The sequence below is a fragment of the Microcebus murinus genome, chromosome 4, assembly GCF_040939455.1.
Source record: "Microcebus murinus isolate Inina chromosome 4, M.murinus_Inina_mat1.0, whole genome shotgun sequence".
Classification (NCBI taxonomy): Eukaryota; Metazoa; Chordata; class Mammalia; order Primates; family Cheirogaleidae; genus Microcebus; species Microcebus murinus.
In genome coordinates, this window is record NC_134107.1 from 12,702,414 (window position 1) to 12,718,557 (window position 16,144).

Here is a 16,144-nt window from a genome sequence, read left to right on the forward strand (position 1 = left end):
TTGCATTTGGGGAGACAGCTTACGAGTTTATTTGGCTTTATTGGATCCCAAGGCTAAGGCCCCAACCCTGGCTGGGGCAGCAGGAAGGCACCTAGAGAGCCCTGGCCCCAGGTGACCCCCAGAACAGGGGGGGTCCAGGCAGTAAGCCCTGGGGCAGGGGCCACAGTAGCAGGACTTGGTCAAAAGTGCTGGTGATAGCTGAGGCCAGCCCCTCTCCCCTGCACCTCCCCTCCTCCCTGCACCACCCCTGGGGGCAATTCCCTGAGACAGGCTCTGGTCCTCCCAACCAGCTGGGTACAGTGTTGGGCCCCAGTGGGGGATAGGTAAGTCAGGGGGACCTACAGGTTGCAGGTGTGGGGGGTGCAGGCCCCCCATCCAGTGTGAAGGCTTCCTGTGCAGTGTAGTGTTCCTGACCCCCAAAGGGGGGTGGAGTCCCTGGGGGAAACCTAGGCAGCTACAGAGGCTGGCCTGGTTCCCATTCCAGTGTATGCTGTGGCTCCTGTGGGTGGCTGGAGTGTGAGGCAGTGGCCTGGCCCAGTCAAGGCCCCGCCTCTGGCACCCATGGAGCCTGGGCACCCATGTCTTTGGTCTGCGCCCTGCAGTCCTGGGGGGCCCCTCGGAAGGGGTTGGCAGGTGGGGAGTCCCAAAAGGGGTCCGAGTCTGGGAACAAGGTCCAGGGTGCCCGGCGGGGCACAGGCTGTGGTGAGGGCAGGGGTGAAGGCCGTGGCCCAGCTGACACGAAGCTCCATGGGTCGATGCGGCTGCGAAGGGGTGAGGGCCGAGGTCGGCTGATGAGGCCCAAGGGTGGTGAACGTGGGGTGCCTGGGGTGCCGGGAGCGGAGCGTGATGTCCCTGGTGGGGGTGAGACAGTGCCTCCTGTGAGAGTATGGGAAAGGCACAGGGTCAGGAAGCCATGAACTTCCAGGTGTCCCCAGAAGGCACTGCCCTCCTCTGGGCCTCAGTTTCCCCATTTGTACAGTGAACTACCTGACTCAGCCTTCTTGACCTCAGCCCTTCATGACCTGTGGTGCATTCGTTTATTTTGTAGTGGTTAAGAGCGAGGCCTGTGGAGAACACCTGCCTAGACCTGGATCCCAGCCCTGCCACTTACTAGTTGTGGGAGCTGTGAGCCCCTTAATCTCTGTGCCTTAAATTTCCTCATCTAAAAAACAGGTATCAGCTGGGCTCGGTGGCTCACGCCTGTAATCCTAGCACTCTGGGAGGCCGAGGCGGGTGGATTGCTCAAGGTCAGGAATTCAAAACCAGCCTGAGCAAGAGCGAGACCCCGTCTCTACTAGAAATAGAAAGAAATTAATTGGCCAACTAATATATATAGAAAAAATTAGCCAGGCATGCCTGTAGTCCCAGCTACTTGGGAGGCTGAGGCAGCAGGATTGCTTGAGCCCAGGAGTTTGAGGTTGCTGTGAGCTAGGCTGATGCCACGGCACTCACTCTAGCCTGGGCAACAAAGCGAGACTCTGTCTCAAAAAATAAATAAATAGGCCGGGCGCGGTGGCTCACGCCTGTAATCCTAGCACTCTGGGAGGCTGAGGCGGGTGGATTGCTCGAGGTCAGGAGTTCGAAACCAGCCTGAGCAAGAGCGAGACCCTGTCTCTACTATAAATAGAAAGAAATTAATTGGCCAACTAATACATATAGAAAAAATTAGCCGGGCATGGTGGCGCATGCCTGTAGTCCCAGCTACTTGGGAGGCTGAGGCAGCAGGATTGCTTGAGCCCAGGAGTTTGAGGTTGCTGTGAGCTAGGCTGACGCCATGGCACTCACTCTAGCCTGGACAACAAAGCGAGAATCTGTCTCAAAAAAAAAAATAAATAAAATAAAATAAATAAATAAATAAATAAAATAAAATAGGTATCATGAGAGCACTTAATAGGCAGGCGGTTATGATAGTTACACGAGGCAATCTCTCTAAAGTGCTGCAGTGCCTGGCACAGGGAGCAGTCAAAGGACATTTGCTAGCAATAGTATATTATTATTATTTTTTTTATTACTTCCCTTATTGCACAACTGGCCTAACCCAGCCCCACCCGGTCCTTGACCACCAGCTGAACTTGGAATTCAGCTCCCTACCTGCTCCTCAAGGCCTGCAGAGCCCAGTTAGGGGTCCAGCAGGCGGCTGTGGCCCCCAAGCCTTGCCACCCTGCATGTGCCCCCCCCAGCCACTTCCCCCTCCTCTGGTGCCCCCATCTTGCATCCGGGCAACAGTCTCTGGGCCACTCACCGCGCATCTCCTCTTCGCGCCTGGGGCTCTTGGCTGACCGCTGGCCCGTAGGAACTCCCAGGTCCAGCAGCAGGGGCACAGGGGTGGGTGGGGTTTCAGGCATCTTGGGCGAGAGGCGCACAAGCGGGGAAGGGGGCAGCTCGGTGGGGCACAGCATGGGCACTGGTGTGGGAGGCATTGGCGGGGACTCCCCACGCTCCCGGCCTGCGCCCCCAGGTGGCTGCAGGTCTCGGCCCAGGCCCAGCGAGGCGAGCAGGGCGGTGCCCCGCAGCAGTGCGCGCTCAATCAGCCTGGGCGTCCCGGAGCTGCCGCTGCGCTCTGCTGGGCCCGTCCGCCTGGGCTCCTCGGGCTCTGGGCTTGGCCGCGGGGGGTTACCTGAGACCAAGGATGGCATAGGTTAGGTTGCCTCTTCCGGGTAGGGGCTCTGGGGACCCCTAAGTGGCCTTCGAAAGACTAAGTTCTACTCCCCACCAGCATCTGCCCCAGCTGCCCTGGTCCCCAGCCCAGCTCCTCCCTGTCCACTTGAGCCTCCCCCATTAGACACCCACATTGAGGCCTTTCACAAGATGAGGGCTGCAGGAAGGGCATTGTAGGCCAAGGAACCAGCAGGAGCAAAGCCTGGGAAGCAGTCAGCGGCCCTGGAGCCCATAGATGACAACACAGGGGCCTAAGAGGAGGCAGACTGAGACCAGATCACAATGGGCCTCAGTGGCCTCAATGGTCAGCCAGGGTCGATGTCCAGGCCCTGAGCAGGGCTGGCCCCACTGATTGGGACCAGCACCCTGTGTTCCATACCCATCCCCTTCCTGGCTTGGCAGCCCTGGCCCTTCTGCCTACCAGCCCCCACTCCAGCTATAGCTTGCAGGAAGCAAGCAAGCAAGCGAACTCCAACAGCCCCAAGGGGCACACATCACTGTCCCTATTCCAGAAATGAGGAAATTGAGGCTCAGAGGGATAGTGCCTTGCACATGGTCATAGCTGCTTTGTAGAGCACGTGTTTGTGCCAGGCCGGAGCTGATTTAGGGGTGTTATGTTATCCGATCCCCATGCCCCAGGCATTCCAGGCTCAGAGAGGTTAAGGGCTCGAGTAAACATATACAGCCAGGGAGGGACGGAGCTGGCCTCACCAAGACAGGGGCAGCAGAGCCTTTGCTCTCCACCACTTCCCAACCACACTCCGCCCTAGATTTCAAGACTCCGGTGTCCTACCTTAGAGCCTAGGGTTGGCCTGACTCCACTTTAGACCACCTGGGGTGGGTTGGAGATCCTGTCGTTAAGGAGGAGGTGGGGATCTAGGATAGCCTCCTATAAGCCCCAATTTTGTTAGATCACTCCTTGGCTCCAGAACCTGCCATGGCTCTCCACTGTCACCAGAAGACAGTCTGGCCTCCTTGACAGGGCTTTCAATGCCCTCCCTGGCCTTGCTGCTTCTGCCTTTCCCTCCTCCTCGTGCCAGGAAGGGAGTGGGCCTGCCTGGAGCACAGCGCTGGGGTGGGTGTCAGGAGGCAGACATGCAAGGCTGGGAAAACTGAGCTTCTCCTATGAACCAGGACGTGGCTTAGAGTCCCCTTTGTCAGCCACAACCCTTACTCAGACTCTCTGCCTCTTATCTTGTCTCACACCCACCCTTGGGCACTGCCACTCAAGGGCCAAGGGAATCTTTCTAAAATGCAAACCTGACCAGGCATGGTGGCTCACACTTGTAATCTTAGCATTCTGGGAGGCTGAGGTGGGCGGATGGTTTGAGCTCAAGACCAGCCTGAGCAAGAGTGAGAACCCGTCTCTACTAAAAATAGAAAGAAATTAGCTGGACAACTAAAAATATATAGAAAAATGTAGGAAAATGTTGCCGGGCATGCTCGTGCATGCCTGTAATCCCAGCTACTCAGGAGGCTGAGCCAGAATGATTGCTTGAGCTCAGGAGTTTGTGGGAGGCTGAGGAGTTCAGGGCCAGCCTGAGCAAGAGGGAGACCCTGTCTCTACAAAAAATAGAAAAGTTAGCTAGGTGTAGTGGTGCTTGCCTGTAGTAGCTGTAGCCCAGCTACTCATGGAGGCTAAGGCAGGAGGATCACTTGAGGCCAAGAGTTTGAGGCTATAGTGAGCTATGATGATGCCACTGCACTCCAGCCTGGGTGACAGAGCAAGACCATGTCTCAAAAACAAAGCAAAACAAAACAAAAAAACCCCCAAAACAACATCAAAAAACCAACCAAACAAAAATAAATAAATAAAATAAGCAAGAGAGAGCCAGATACAGTGGCTCATGCCTGTAATCTCAACACTTTGGGAGACCAATGTGGGAGGATCACTTGAGGCTAGTTCAAGACTAGCCTAGGCAACATAGCAAGACCCCGTATTTACAAAAAATAAAAAAATCATGACCGGGTGCGGTGGCTCACGGCTGTAGTCCTAGCACTCTGGGAGGCCGAGGCAGGCGGATTACTCAATGTCGAAACCAGCCTGAGCAAGAGTGAGACCCTGTCTCTACTATAAATAGAAAGAAATTAATTGGCCGATTAATATATATAGAAAAAATTAGCCGGGCATGGTGGCGCATGCCTGTAGTCCCAGCTACTTGGGAGGCTGAGGCAGCAGGATCGCTTGAACCCAGGAGTTTGAGGTTGCTGTGAGCTAGGCTGACACCACGGCACTCACTCTAGCCTGGGCAACAAAGCAAGACTCTGTGTCAAAAAAAAAAAAAAAAAAATCAGCTGGGTGTGGTGGCATGAGCCTGCACTTCCAGCTACTTGGGAGGCTGAGCCAGGAGCATCCCTTGAGCCCAGGAGTTTGAGACTGCAGTGAGCTCTGATTGTATCACTATACTCCAGCCTGGGTGGAGGGATAGAGTGAGACCCTGTCTCTAAAAAAATAAATAAAAATAAAATAAGCAAGAGAAATGAGACAAAGGAAGAGAAGATAGAGTCTAGCACACAAAATGAGAGTGAACAGAAGTTCCTGCAGTTAGTGGCTTAAGAAACTGAGGTTCCCAGAGGTAAGTGACTTGTCTGAGGTAATACAGCTAGGATTTGAATTTGCCTCCAAGCTTCCTGGCAGAAAGAGTTGGCAACCCTATTGTTTAGGAGAAAGCAGCATGACCATTCTTGATACAGAGATAAAGGTGAAATTGCTTTAATGGGGCCTCATGGAGTGGACATGGCCATGTGGTGGTTAGTGGCTCCAGGGCAACAAGCTTCACAGGGTGGTCTCTGTCAGTGTAGGCTCAATGTGCCCTGCCAATGTGCAACTCACTGCCAACCAGTTCCCTAGGGGCCAGGACACCCAGCGGGGGACAAGTTGGGTGGATGGGAGATGTGGCTCTCTGATGGTGTGGCTTATGCTTGAAACAATCTCATGGGGGCGGGGGTCTGGGACCTCTGTGAGGTCCTGTTCTTTGATTCTCAGCCAGGCTTCTGACTTTGTGGGTGGTTGCAAGGTCAAGGTCATGTATTCTCATGGACCCAGATGGTGACTAGAGTGGGGCTTGGGCTCAGCCAGCAACTGGGCTGGGGCAAGTGATATCTTTTCAGGTAAAGGGACACATTTGAGAAGAATAGGGGTCAGGCCATGTGTCTCTGCCCCTGGGAGTTCAGGGAGGGCAAGGCCAAAGGGCTCTGCAGAACATGGTTGGGGCTACTTTGACCTACACACCTGGGATGACAGGACTTCAAGTTCTCCATTGACCCTTCTGGCATGCTGCATTCTAGAGTAGGTGAATCCAAGAAGCCCCCTTGGTCTTCCAATTCTCAGTTTAGTCTCTGCAGCACAGCCAGCATGGACAATACAACTGCTGGAGCAGAAGATGGTGGGGCACTGGGGGTCTAGGGCCCTGCCTCTGGAGTCAGATCTCGGTTCAAATCTCTGCTCTTCTGGGTGCCTTCCATCAGACCTCATAACTGCTCTGTGCCTCAGTTTCCTCCACTGTAAAATTTGCTAATAGTAATACCCACCTCACAGATTGGTACATAGGAGAGCCCAATAAACCTTATGTGGTGTTATTATTATTGGATGTAGCTCAGGTGATGGTGGATGTGATTGGCTGGGTGGGGTGGGAGGAGTCTAAATTGTTTGCTGAACAGGATTCTGGTCTGAGAGCAGCTAAGCGGGTCTTGCATGCTGGATGTGAGCAGCAAGTAGGCCTGGGGGCTCCAAAAATGGTCCCTGGGTTGGCACAGGGACCCCCAAGCAAGGGAGGGCATAACCTTCTAGCCCCTGCCAAGGCTGAGCAGCGTTGCACTGAACCCTCATCCCTCTGATACCTGAGCCCTGCTCTCGGCCCGACTCTCCAGTCTCCTGAGCAGCTTGTATGTGAGAAACCCTTTCTTTAGGTGAAAGCTTCCAAGAAAACTCACTATGAGCATGGGAGCTGAAGTCTTTCTCTGGGTTCAAATTCTCAGCTGGGGGTCTTAGGTAAGTTATTTCACATCTCAGAGTCTCAGTTTTCTTATCTCTAAAATGGGGATAATAACAGCACCTCCCTCACAGGGTTGATGCTTAGAATGCCTGGCACACAGAAGCCCTGAACTGCCCTGGGTGCAGTGAGAATGGGCCCAGGATCCTTGCCTGCTCAGTCATCTTACTCGTTTCTCCACCTGCAGGCTCCCCAGAAGGGGCTCTGAGAAGCACAGTGTAGTATTTGTCTGGCTCCACCCCACACGGTGGTTTCCTTCCCTTCTCTGGGGACTTCTCTTTCCTTGGGTACCAAATGGGGGGGTACCATTCCGTCTTCCTTTTGTCCCAAGAGTCTGCTAAGGGCATAGGGGCTACCATAGGGCCAGGACAGAGCCCTCTTGCAGGCTGGGTCTGAACAGGAGGACTAGGCTCTGGGCTCCCAGAGGCCTGGGTTATATGCAGCTTGACTGTGGGCCTGTAGGTCAGAACTGGGTTCTAGGACTGGCCCTGTCCTGTCTCAGCCTCAGTCTCCTGGTCTCCAGACTAAAAACAATCAGGGAAGGATTCCTGCTCTGCCTGCTGTCCTCTCATGGCTGCCCCAAGATGACCACAGAAGGAGCTCTCCCCTGCTGGGGGGAGGCAAGGCCACTCACCGTTGAGTGTTGGGGGTGTGGAAGGAGATCCTAAGGGGGAGGAGTCATTTGAATCCAGGTACCACGTGGCTTCGTCCATGCGGGATGTTCTCCTGGTGAAGGGAAGGTGAAGACACTTCATGAATCTCAGGACTGGGGAAAAGCAGACAATGCTAAGGTGGGGGACACTCACCTCCCATTCTGGGCTTCCCCAGGCTTGGGGGAACTAGGACCCCAGGCCCAGCAAGCTCGCCGCTCTCCATTGCTTGAGTCCTCTAGCCGTCGGGGGGACTGGCGGCCCCATGCTTGGCCTGGTTCTGCTGGCTCCACTATGGGGGGAAACCAGTGAAATCTGAGTTGATGCTTGTCCTTTGCCCATGATGACAGTCAAAATTCAGGGGCAACTCTAAGAAGACAGGGAGCAGACTGGGCCGCATAATATTCCTAGTGTGGGCTTTGGGCACGACAGATGGGTCCTGGGGACAGCAGTGGGGGTGGGGCGATCTCTTCTAGTCCTTCAGCTGACATTTGTTGCTTAGTAGTACAGACATTGACACCAACTGCCTGAGTTTAGATTTTGGCTCTGCCACTTACTAGATGTGGAGCAAGTTACCTTTTTCACTTTACTCATCTATAAAACTTAGGCAATAATAATAACTACTTAAGAGAATTATTGCAAGAAATTAAATTAATATATAGTGTCACGCAGTTGTCTGATTAAAAAAATAAGTAAAATAAATACTGCTTGGGGAACTCAGAGGTAACAGTCCAGACAGCGTAGGGAGCCTGGGGACGGGAAGAAGGGGAGGAGAGAGATGGTGGGATCCACCTCCAAGGATGAGGTTTGACAGAGGATAAGGGTGGGTCAGGGGAGGGGTCGTGGGGAGGTTTAGTTTCTTACACTGGATGGCCCGGAACCTCGGGAAGGTGGGTGAATCCCCAGCCCCAACCTCGAAGACGTTTCTTCTCCGGTCAAGGCCGGGGGAGGCCTGTACGGTGATGCGGTGCTTGAAGTCTGGGGTTTGGATGGGGGGAGGCAGGGTGTAGGTTTGTGGTGAAGAAGAGCCAGAACCCCAACCTGCAGGGGCCCTCAGCCGGCTCCCAGGCCACGCAGGGAGTGGCTGTGTGACTGGGGCCAGTCTCACTGCCTTCCTGGGCCCCAGGCTCTGAATAAGGACAGCCAATGGGCTGGACCCCACTCCCGGAGAAGCACCGCGGAGTTGGAGATTTCGCTGTGCCGGCTCCGCCCCGCCCCGCCCCGCCCCCAAGGCCTTCCCAGAACTTTCATGAGCCCCGCCCCTTCCCAGTCGCAGCCACTCCCAGACGGACATGCAAATATTTCCGCTAGAACCCGCCCACAGAGAGAAAAACACTCCTGGTCCCACCCCTTCTAGCCTTCAGCTCGCGGGCCCACCCATCAATACCCTAAGCCAATCCCAATGCGGTCAGCACCCAAGCCTGGCCCCACCCCTCCGCCCACGCAGCCAATGGCAGGCGGTACCCCGGGACCCGCCCCTTACCGAGTGGCATGCTGATGCGCTCGCCCGCGTCGCGCGCCCTGAGCTTGCTGCGCTTGAAGGTGCCGCGGCGGCGCCGCACGTGCGGCCGCTCGCGGTCCACCTGCTGCAGCAGCAGTGTCAGCTCGCGCTCGAACACCTCTAGCTCCCACTGGGCCAACAGGTGCTCGCGCCGCCGCAGCTGCTCCGCCTGTGACCGCTGCTCGCGCGCCGCGCGCGTCAGCTCCTCCTCGCGGCTCAGTAGTTCCTGCGCCCGGGACAGTGAAGGCGGTGGGGTCAGCCTGGCACCGACCCGGGCGCCCGCCCCAACTCTTCCAACCTGGGTCCTTCGCCTCCTCGAACCTTTTCCTTGGCCCGCAGCTCATCGAAGAGGCCCTGGATCTCGCGTTTCCAGCCTTCCTGCATGGAATGGAAGGAGTCCCGCGGCATTTCCCGTAGGACCTGCGCCTCTAGCGCCTCCAACTGCTGCAGGATGGAGGCGAAGTCGGGCCTGCGGTGGGGGTCCTGCGCCCAGCACTCTAGGTGCACGGCGTGGAGGGGGGATAGAGTAAGAAGGGGGTCTGTGGGTGGATGCGTCCTGGGCCAGGGAGTTCTGCTCCTCACCCGCCCCGTCCTGTCCTCTTACCGGCCATGAGCTGTGCGAAGGGCTCCGGACAGGTAGATGGGATGGGCAGTGTGAGCTTGTTAACAGCTACGCCATAGGCCACGGCAAGGCAGTCAATGCCACGGTAGGGCACCTCCCCAGTGAGCAGTTCCCATAGCAGCACCCCAAAGCTGTGGGTGAGACAAAGGGTCTGTGTCCCCTCCTGTGCCCATTTACTGCCACTTCACCCCGAAGCAACCAGGAACTAAATGGTTCCGCCTGTCTGCCCAGCCCTAGACTTAGGCAGCCACCTCTGCCCTCTGCAGCCCCATAGCAGACCCTGTCCAGCCCCCACCAGGGCCGCACCTCCAGACATCACTGCCCTTAGAGAAGGTGGAGGCCTTGATAACTTCAGGGGCCATCCAGGCATAGGTGCCTGCAGCGCTCATTTGTGTGGTTTTGTGCCACTCTCGGGCCAGGCCAAAGTCTGTGATCTTCAGGGTCTTGTGCTCCATGTCATCACCCTCAATGGGCTGCAGCAGCAGAACTAGGGAGGAAGAGGGGCAGGATTATGGATGCTCCATGATCAGGTGGTAGGGACAGGGAAAGATCTAGGAACAAACTGTCATCTGACAGGCATCCTGGCTAGGCACAGAGGTAAATGGGTCTAGATCCTGCCCTGGAGAGCAAACAGCTGGGGGCAGAGTGGAATCAGACAAGAATAAGACACTGAGACACATTTTCTGAGGGTCTACTGGAGACCACACATTTTACACTCTGGCCCTAGCACTCAAATCCATGTGGTTGATAATAGTATTCTCATTTTACAGATGAAACTGTGTAGCAAAATGACTTGGCTGAGATTGTATAGCAAATAATGCAGAGATTCCAACCTAGTCTGTGTGGCTCCAAAGGCAGCATTCTAACTTTTTGTTTTAGAGACAGGGTCTCCCTCTGTCACCTAGCTAGAGTGCAGTGGTGCAATCATAATTAATCCCTGGGCTCAAGCAATCCTCCTGCCTCAGCCTCTGGAGTAGCTGGGACTACAGGCACGTGCCACCATGCCTGGCTAATTTGTTCTAACTTTTCCCTACCACAACACTTAATAAAAACTGGCAATGTGGCAGGCAGGCTCTCCACATTTATGGCTTTAATTTCCAGAAAAATCCATAAGTGTCCTGTTATTTTGTTGAGGCAGGAGTGTGAATCAGAACCCACATGGGGGTGGGGAGCAGGAGGGAAGCCCCTGGTGCCCATATCACATTGTGGCTAGTGCAGCCACTCCCAGAGAAAGACTCCAAAAGATACCCAGTGATGAAGCTAGAAGGGAAGGGAAAGAGTTGGGCTGAAGAAAGTGATGGTGCTTGGCTACAAAGAGGAGCTTGGGGCAGATATAGGAGTGGTGGTCAAATTTGGCAGGGACTCATGGCTTTGACCCCAAATGGGGCCATCATACTCTGTATAGGGAGAAGCAGCACCTTGCAAATCTCTCATCAGGATAAAAATGGCTAGAGTGAGAGAAGTTTTAGAGGAATAGAAAGAGGACAAAGTCATGGAATCAAGGGTTGAAGGGCCCCTCTATTTTCTGAGTACAGCCAATTGCATTGTACAGGAGATGTGATATCCAAGTCAACTATGTTTGTGGACATGTGTCAGGCATATCCCTCAGCTCTCCTACCCAGGGTGACAGGGCTGGAATGGGAGCAGCACAGGGTACTGGGAGTGGAGCAGAGGGAAGAGCACTAACACAGCCTGGTGAGTCAGGGAAGACCTCTTAGAGGAGGTGGCAGAATCAGGGATCTCACACTCAGAGCCACAAACCCCAATCCCATTGGCTGGCCAAGCCCTCTGGGCCTGGTACTGCTGCCCTTGGCTCTGTTTCTGTGATGCACTCCCCAACTCCCAGCCATTTCAATGCTGGTGCTTCTCAGAGCCTAGCCTCTCAACTTCTGCCTGCCACCCCAGATGTCCCAGGCTCTTCCAGGTGCCAGTTTCCCCCTCCCCACTGGCATCTTCCACATTTGGAACTCTAGGTCAGACAGAAGTCCATTTAGCTGCCCATCAGCGGCTGTACCTGATGTACATATGCCCTCAGCAATCACCTTTACTATCCCACCGCACCCAGTAAATTTTCTTGCAATATCTCCTAATTCAGAGAATGGCCTTGAAATTCACCCGCTCCTCTGAGCCAGACAGGGCTGAGTCCTGAACATTCGTAAAGCTAGGAATGATAACAAAACCCACCTCAGAGAGCTGCTACAAGTATTAAACAAATCACGCTTTTAAAGCCTTTGCTCCGGGGCTGCCATCTCACAGGGATGGTCTAAATGCCAGCTGTCCTGAAGATTCTGCTGCTCACATCTCTCAAGTCCTCTCTCTCCTTTGCATCCTCTTTCACTCCTAACTTCCAGCTTCACACCAGCCTCCAGGCTGGCTGCTAGAGGCTCAGACCTGACCATTTAGTAAGCCCTAAGCTCGTTCTAAAGAGGAACTGCAACAGGCTGGACTGGCAAAATACTGTCTTTACCAGAATGTCAGGCTGGGTGGCCACTGTCCCCATTTTCAGCTGGGTAATCTGAGACCCAGACAGGGGCAGCAACTTACTCAAAGTCTCAGGACTTCATTGTACTTGTGGCCTTTCTGCTACCTCCCTGCCCCCAACTCTAACACCTGCTAAGCCTCAGCCTCACCTCCACATCTCCTTTTTCTCCATGCTGCCTTGCTGCCTGCGTGTGCCTTGAATTCGTCCCATCCTGGGTTGCTGTTCTGGTGTCTGACTTAGACCTCTGGCATGGGAGGGAGGTCAGGGGCCATGCAGGAGAAGGGGCTAGAGATCCCAAGGCTGGGCCCCACTTCTTAGCACTGCCTTAGGGCTCCCTGGTCTCTGAAGGAGACCTGGCCACCAGCCCCTCCCTGGACTGGCTTCTGTGGGGCTTGGGAGTGGCCTGGACAGCTCACACCTCTTCCGCTTCCCTCCTATGGTCCCTACTTCTCCTTTCTGGGAGGCCTTGGCCAGGTCTCCAAATGGGGAAGGGGGTCTTTTGGGGGAGAACTGGGGGAGGTCAGGCCCAGGCCAGCCTGGCTGGTCAGTCCTGTGACTCGTGGGCCTGGAGAATTCCCCCTCCTCTCCCTGCCAGGCTTCCTCACAAGGCCCCCATTGTCCAGGAAAATCACGCCATTGTTTCCTGCCTGTGTCCCCCCAGCTCAGGGACTCCCCCCACTCCAATCCCGCAGACAGCAACTTGGGCCTAGGACTGGGGTCTGCAAGGTTGGATGCCAGGCTCAGAGAGGCTGAGGGCACCTTGCCTGCCCTCACCACCACCACCCAGACTCTGAGAGGGAAGCAGGGGCAACCCCTCCACCCCCAGCTCTTTCCTCCCCTGCAGGCAGCTGGGCTAGGGAGGGAGCAGGGGCTGGAGCAGGGGCAGGAAGCCGGCTCAGGGGCAGCAGGAAATGCAGGAAGCGGTGGGGAGGGTGGGGAGCAAGAGCCTGGGCTATTGTTCCATTTTTTCTGGAAAGAAAACGGAGGAAAAACAGAAGAAGGGAGTCCCCTCCCCCTGGGCCTTCGGGGAATCCCCCCAGGTTGGAGCAGGGAGTCGGGGTCTCTAGATGGCCAGGTTCATGGGTGAGGTTGAGAAGGGGGAACTCAGCCTTCTTCTATGGGTGAGAAGAGTGGGTAGGGTGGCTAGCAGGCCTCCTCTGCCCCTCCAGCCCTGGCAAGGAACTTGGATATCACTGGGTCCCGGCACTTTGTTCCCTGTAGCCCCTGGTCAGCCCAGGTGAAAAGGCTCAAAATATCCAAGCTGACCCCTGCCCCAAGAACTTTTCATGCCTCTCTAGTGACCCCACGGAGCCTGGCTCCCTCTTGCATTTCCAGTGCTCTCCAGCCTGCACGAGAGGCTCCAGCAGGGTGTGGGCCCTAGTGTCCCCCTACTCTGCTGGGTCCTGTCTCCATGCCTTGCTCTCTAAGTGCCTGCACCAGGAAGCCCTCTGAACCTGTCACTTGCTTGTCTTGGGCCCATAATGGGCAGTGTGTATGGGGCCTGAAATGGCTGGAGATGGAGTCTCCCTTAGCCCAGCACACCCACCACAAGTGCTGGTTCCAGGCAAGGTCCTCTTGTGATCCGGCCCTTAAATGTCTCCCTCCATGGCTGAGGACCCATTGAGTGTAGGGCAGCCTATGCTGGGGCTTGCCTAGCCCATTCAGCCATTTCACCCTCCTTTTTACAAAGTCTGAAATTGAGGCTCTGAGTTGAAATAACCAGCTAGAAGTCATGCAGCCAAGGAGAGGTGGGGCCAGAAATTCCAGCCCTGGCCCTAGCCTTGACCACCACCAAGGCAGTGCTTTCCCCTCTGAGATATCTGTTCTGGAAGAGCTGCCCACCATGAAGGGAGGGGAGGGCACAGCACCAACACGATTGTGAACTTTAGGGGATAGGAAGACAAGGAGCATCCAGGGGACTTTCTTGAGGTGGTAACCATGTTTGGGCAGGATACTTATAGCCCACCTGAGAGATCCCAATTTCTTAACTTGCCCAAGCTGCAGCTGCAGGGTGGGGTCAAGGTCTTCTTCTGAGGCTGGGGCAGGGGACTCTGTTTGCTGCCTGGGACTCCTGCTTTGGGGCCAATGTGAGCCCATGAGCACCCCTGGTCAACTGGGGCTCCCTCAAGAGTTCCTGCCTCCAGTAGATCCCTAGCTAGGCTCAGCTGAGGGTTAGGAGTAGCTGTGTGCCTGGGCCATGCCACCCCCAAGCCACGTCCCCCAAACTCACTGTTGTTGGACTTGAGGTCTCGGTGGATGACGGGCACCAGGGCCTCGCAGTGCAGGTAGTGCATCCCACGGGCAATCTGCACAGCCCAGTTGACCAGTACATGGGGGGGCACGCGTCGCCCAGCCAGAGCACGGCTCAGGGGCCCACCAGCTGCGTACTCCATCACCAGGCACAGGTTGGGTTCCTCTAGGCACACAGCCTTGAGGGCAATGATGTTGGGATGTGCCAGCATGGCGAAAAGCCGGGCCTCCTGGCGAACACTCTCAGCTGTCACACTGATGTCCTCATCAGGGTCCTGGCGAGCTGCCTTCACGGCCACCAGCTCGCCTCGCCAGCTGCCACGGTAGACCTTGCCAAAGCCACCAATGCCGATCACCTCCTCCAGCCGCAGCTCCTGGAAGCTGGCCACCTCGCAGGGGGGTGTGCCGCCACCCCGAGACACATAGTTGGATGGAAAGATGCCCACCTGGCCACCCACCTGGCCCGCCCACCAACCCTCATCTCCTGAGATGGCTGCATCCCGGGACAGCACCTCCACACGGTCACCCTTCCTCAGTGCCAGCTCGTCCTGTCCACTGGGCTCGTAGTCAAACAGAGCTGTCCACACTGGGTTGGCATACGCTGCTGCCTTTGGAGACCCCTCTGGCCGGCCTCCACCCCCACCCCCACCTCCCCCACTGCCACTGCCATTCCATGACCCCAGTGGACTCTTGAGGAAGAGGTTCTTCAAGGGCTCCATGGCCGGGAGCCGGCGTTGGGATGTGTGGAGGACCTTCTCTGGGTGCCCGTGGTCCCCACTCCTGCTGGCTGCGAGGCCCTAGTCCCAGAACCTGGGCATCCAGGCCCTGGCCCTCAGCCCCAGACCCACGCCTCTCTGGGGAGCCAGGAGTGCCGCCTCCCGGCCCCCCGCATCTCGGGCTTCTGAAGGAGGGCACCCAGGGCAGTGTGGTCAGGCTGGGGGGGTGGGGCCCCGGGGCCTCCGGTGCCTCACCATGGCTGGCTTGGAGGGGTCCGAGCTTCCCTCGGTCCCCGAGCAGTTCTGGGAGCCTGGCTCCAGCACCCTCCAAGTGTAAGGTGGGGCCTGCCAGGGGCAGCGCCTAGATTCCGGTTGGGTCTTTTTGCGCAGGGAATGGAGGGAGCGTCCCCAGTTGGATCGAGGCTGCCTCTTCCTGGCCCCAGCTCCTTTGGCCCCGACGGCTCCGACCCCGTTCCCTTCTTCCTCCTCCCTTTGTACTTTGGCCCCGGGGGCGGGAGGCAGAGGTGGAGGGTGGAGTTTCACTTTTTTCCGCTCTTCTCTCTCCTGCAGGAAACAGCATCAGATGACGCGGGCGGGTTGCACCGCTCCCCTCCCGGAGGCTCCGGGCGGGGAGTTCCCGGGTAGGCGGGCCAGCAGAGGCAGAAGGAGGGAAAGGGTAGCCCCAGACCCTCCATCGCAGCAAGCTTTGGGATCTAGAAAGAAAAGCCCCAGGCTGGGTGCTCCCTGCCTCGGGTTGAAGTTGGTCTCTTTTAAGGACGAGCCATCTCTGCCCTCTGTATCTACATCAGCATCAACAATATGGGGTTACACAACTTGCTCTTGGGAGTGGGACAAACCAGAGTCTGGTCTTGGCTACCAAGTTGTAGGACTGTGTGATCTATCGACTCTGAGCCTCATTCTTTTCATCCGAGGACGAGGTCTGTTTTGCAGAGCTAGTGGTATGGGAGGTGGGGAAGATTGGAGGAAGATGGAACGGCTGCACCTCAAGTTCTTGGAACAGGTTGTCTAAGGCTCTTCCCCTTCCCCTCACCTGGGAAAAGATCCGCTTCTTCATATCCCTTCCCCAAAGGCGGAAACCTGAGACTGTTGTCCAGAACTTTGCCCAGGATTGGATTCAGAATAGCTGAGTCGCTCTCATAACAACTGGGTCGAGCCTGCTTGCTTTGAGCCTGTCACTTTAAGAAAAACGACAACATCCTATTTCGACTATTTGTGTCTGTTCCGGAGGGTCGTTTTCTACATTGTAGGTCTG

General features: G+C 56.1%; 1 protein-coding gene across 1 annotated transcript; it reads right to left on the reverse strand.

Moving 5' to 3' along the window:
- Positions 1 to 16,011, reverse strand: MAP3K11 (mitogen-activated protein kinase kinase kinase 11). Its single transcript, XM_076001791.1, has 10 exons — positions 14,136 to 16,011; positions 9,730 to 9,910; positions 9,406 to 9,554; positions 9,123 to 9,298; positions 8,784 to 9,027; positions 8,165 to 8,278; positions 7,457 to 7,592; positions 7,285 to 7,376; positions 2,243 to 2,617; positions 1 to 876 (listed from the first exon to the last, which is right to left on the reverse strand). The coding sequence occupies exons 1-10, from the start codon at positions 14,872 to 14,874 to the stop codon at positions 539 to 541; spliced, it is 2,544 nt and encodes an 847-aa protein (XP_075857906.1). The 5' UTR covers positions 14,875 to 16,011; the 3' UTR covers positions 1 to 538.
- Positions 16,012 to 16,144: the final 133 nt, after the last annotated feature.

Bases quoted from the DNA above. Each gene is read 5' to 3' on its own strand.
- MAP3K11 (XM_076001791.1), bottom strand. From the start codon at position 14,874: ATGGAGCCCTTGAAGAACCTCTTCCTCAAGAGTCCACTGGGGTCATGG. The intron at 9,299-9,405 runs GTAAGAGGACAG...CCGTGCACCTAG, and splicing joins CTTCGCACAGCTCATGGCCG to AGTGCTGGGCGCAGGACCCC. The intron at 2,618-7,284 runs GTGAGTGGCCTT...CCTTGGTCTCAG, and splicing joins CACACCCCCAACACTCAACG to GTAACCCCCCGCGGCCAAGC.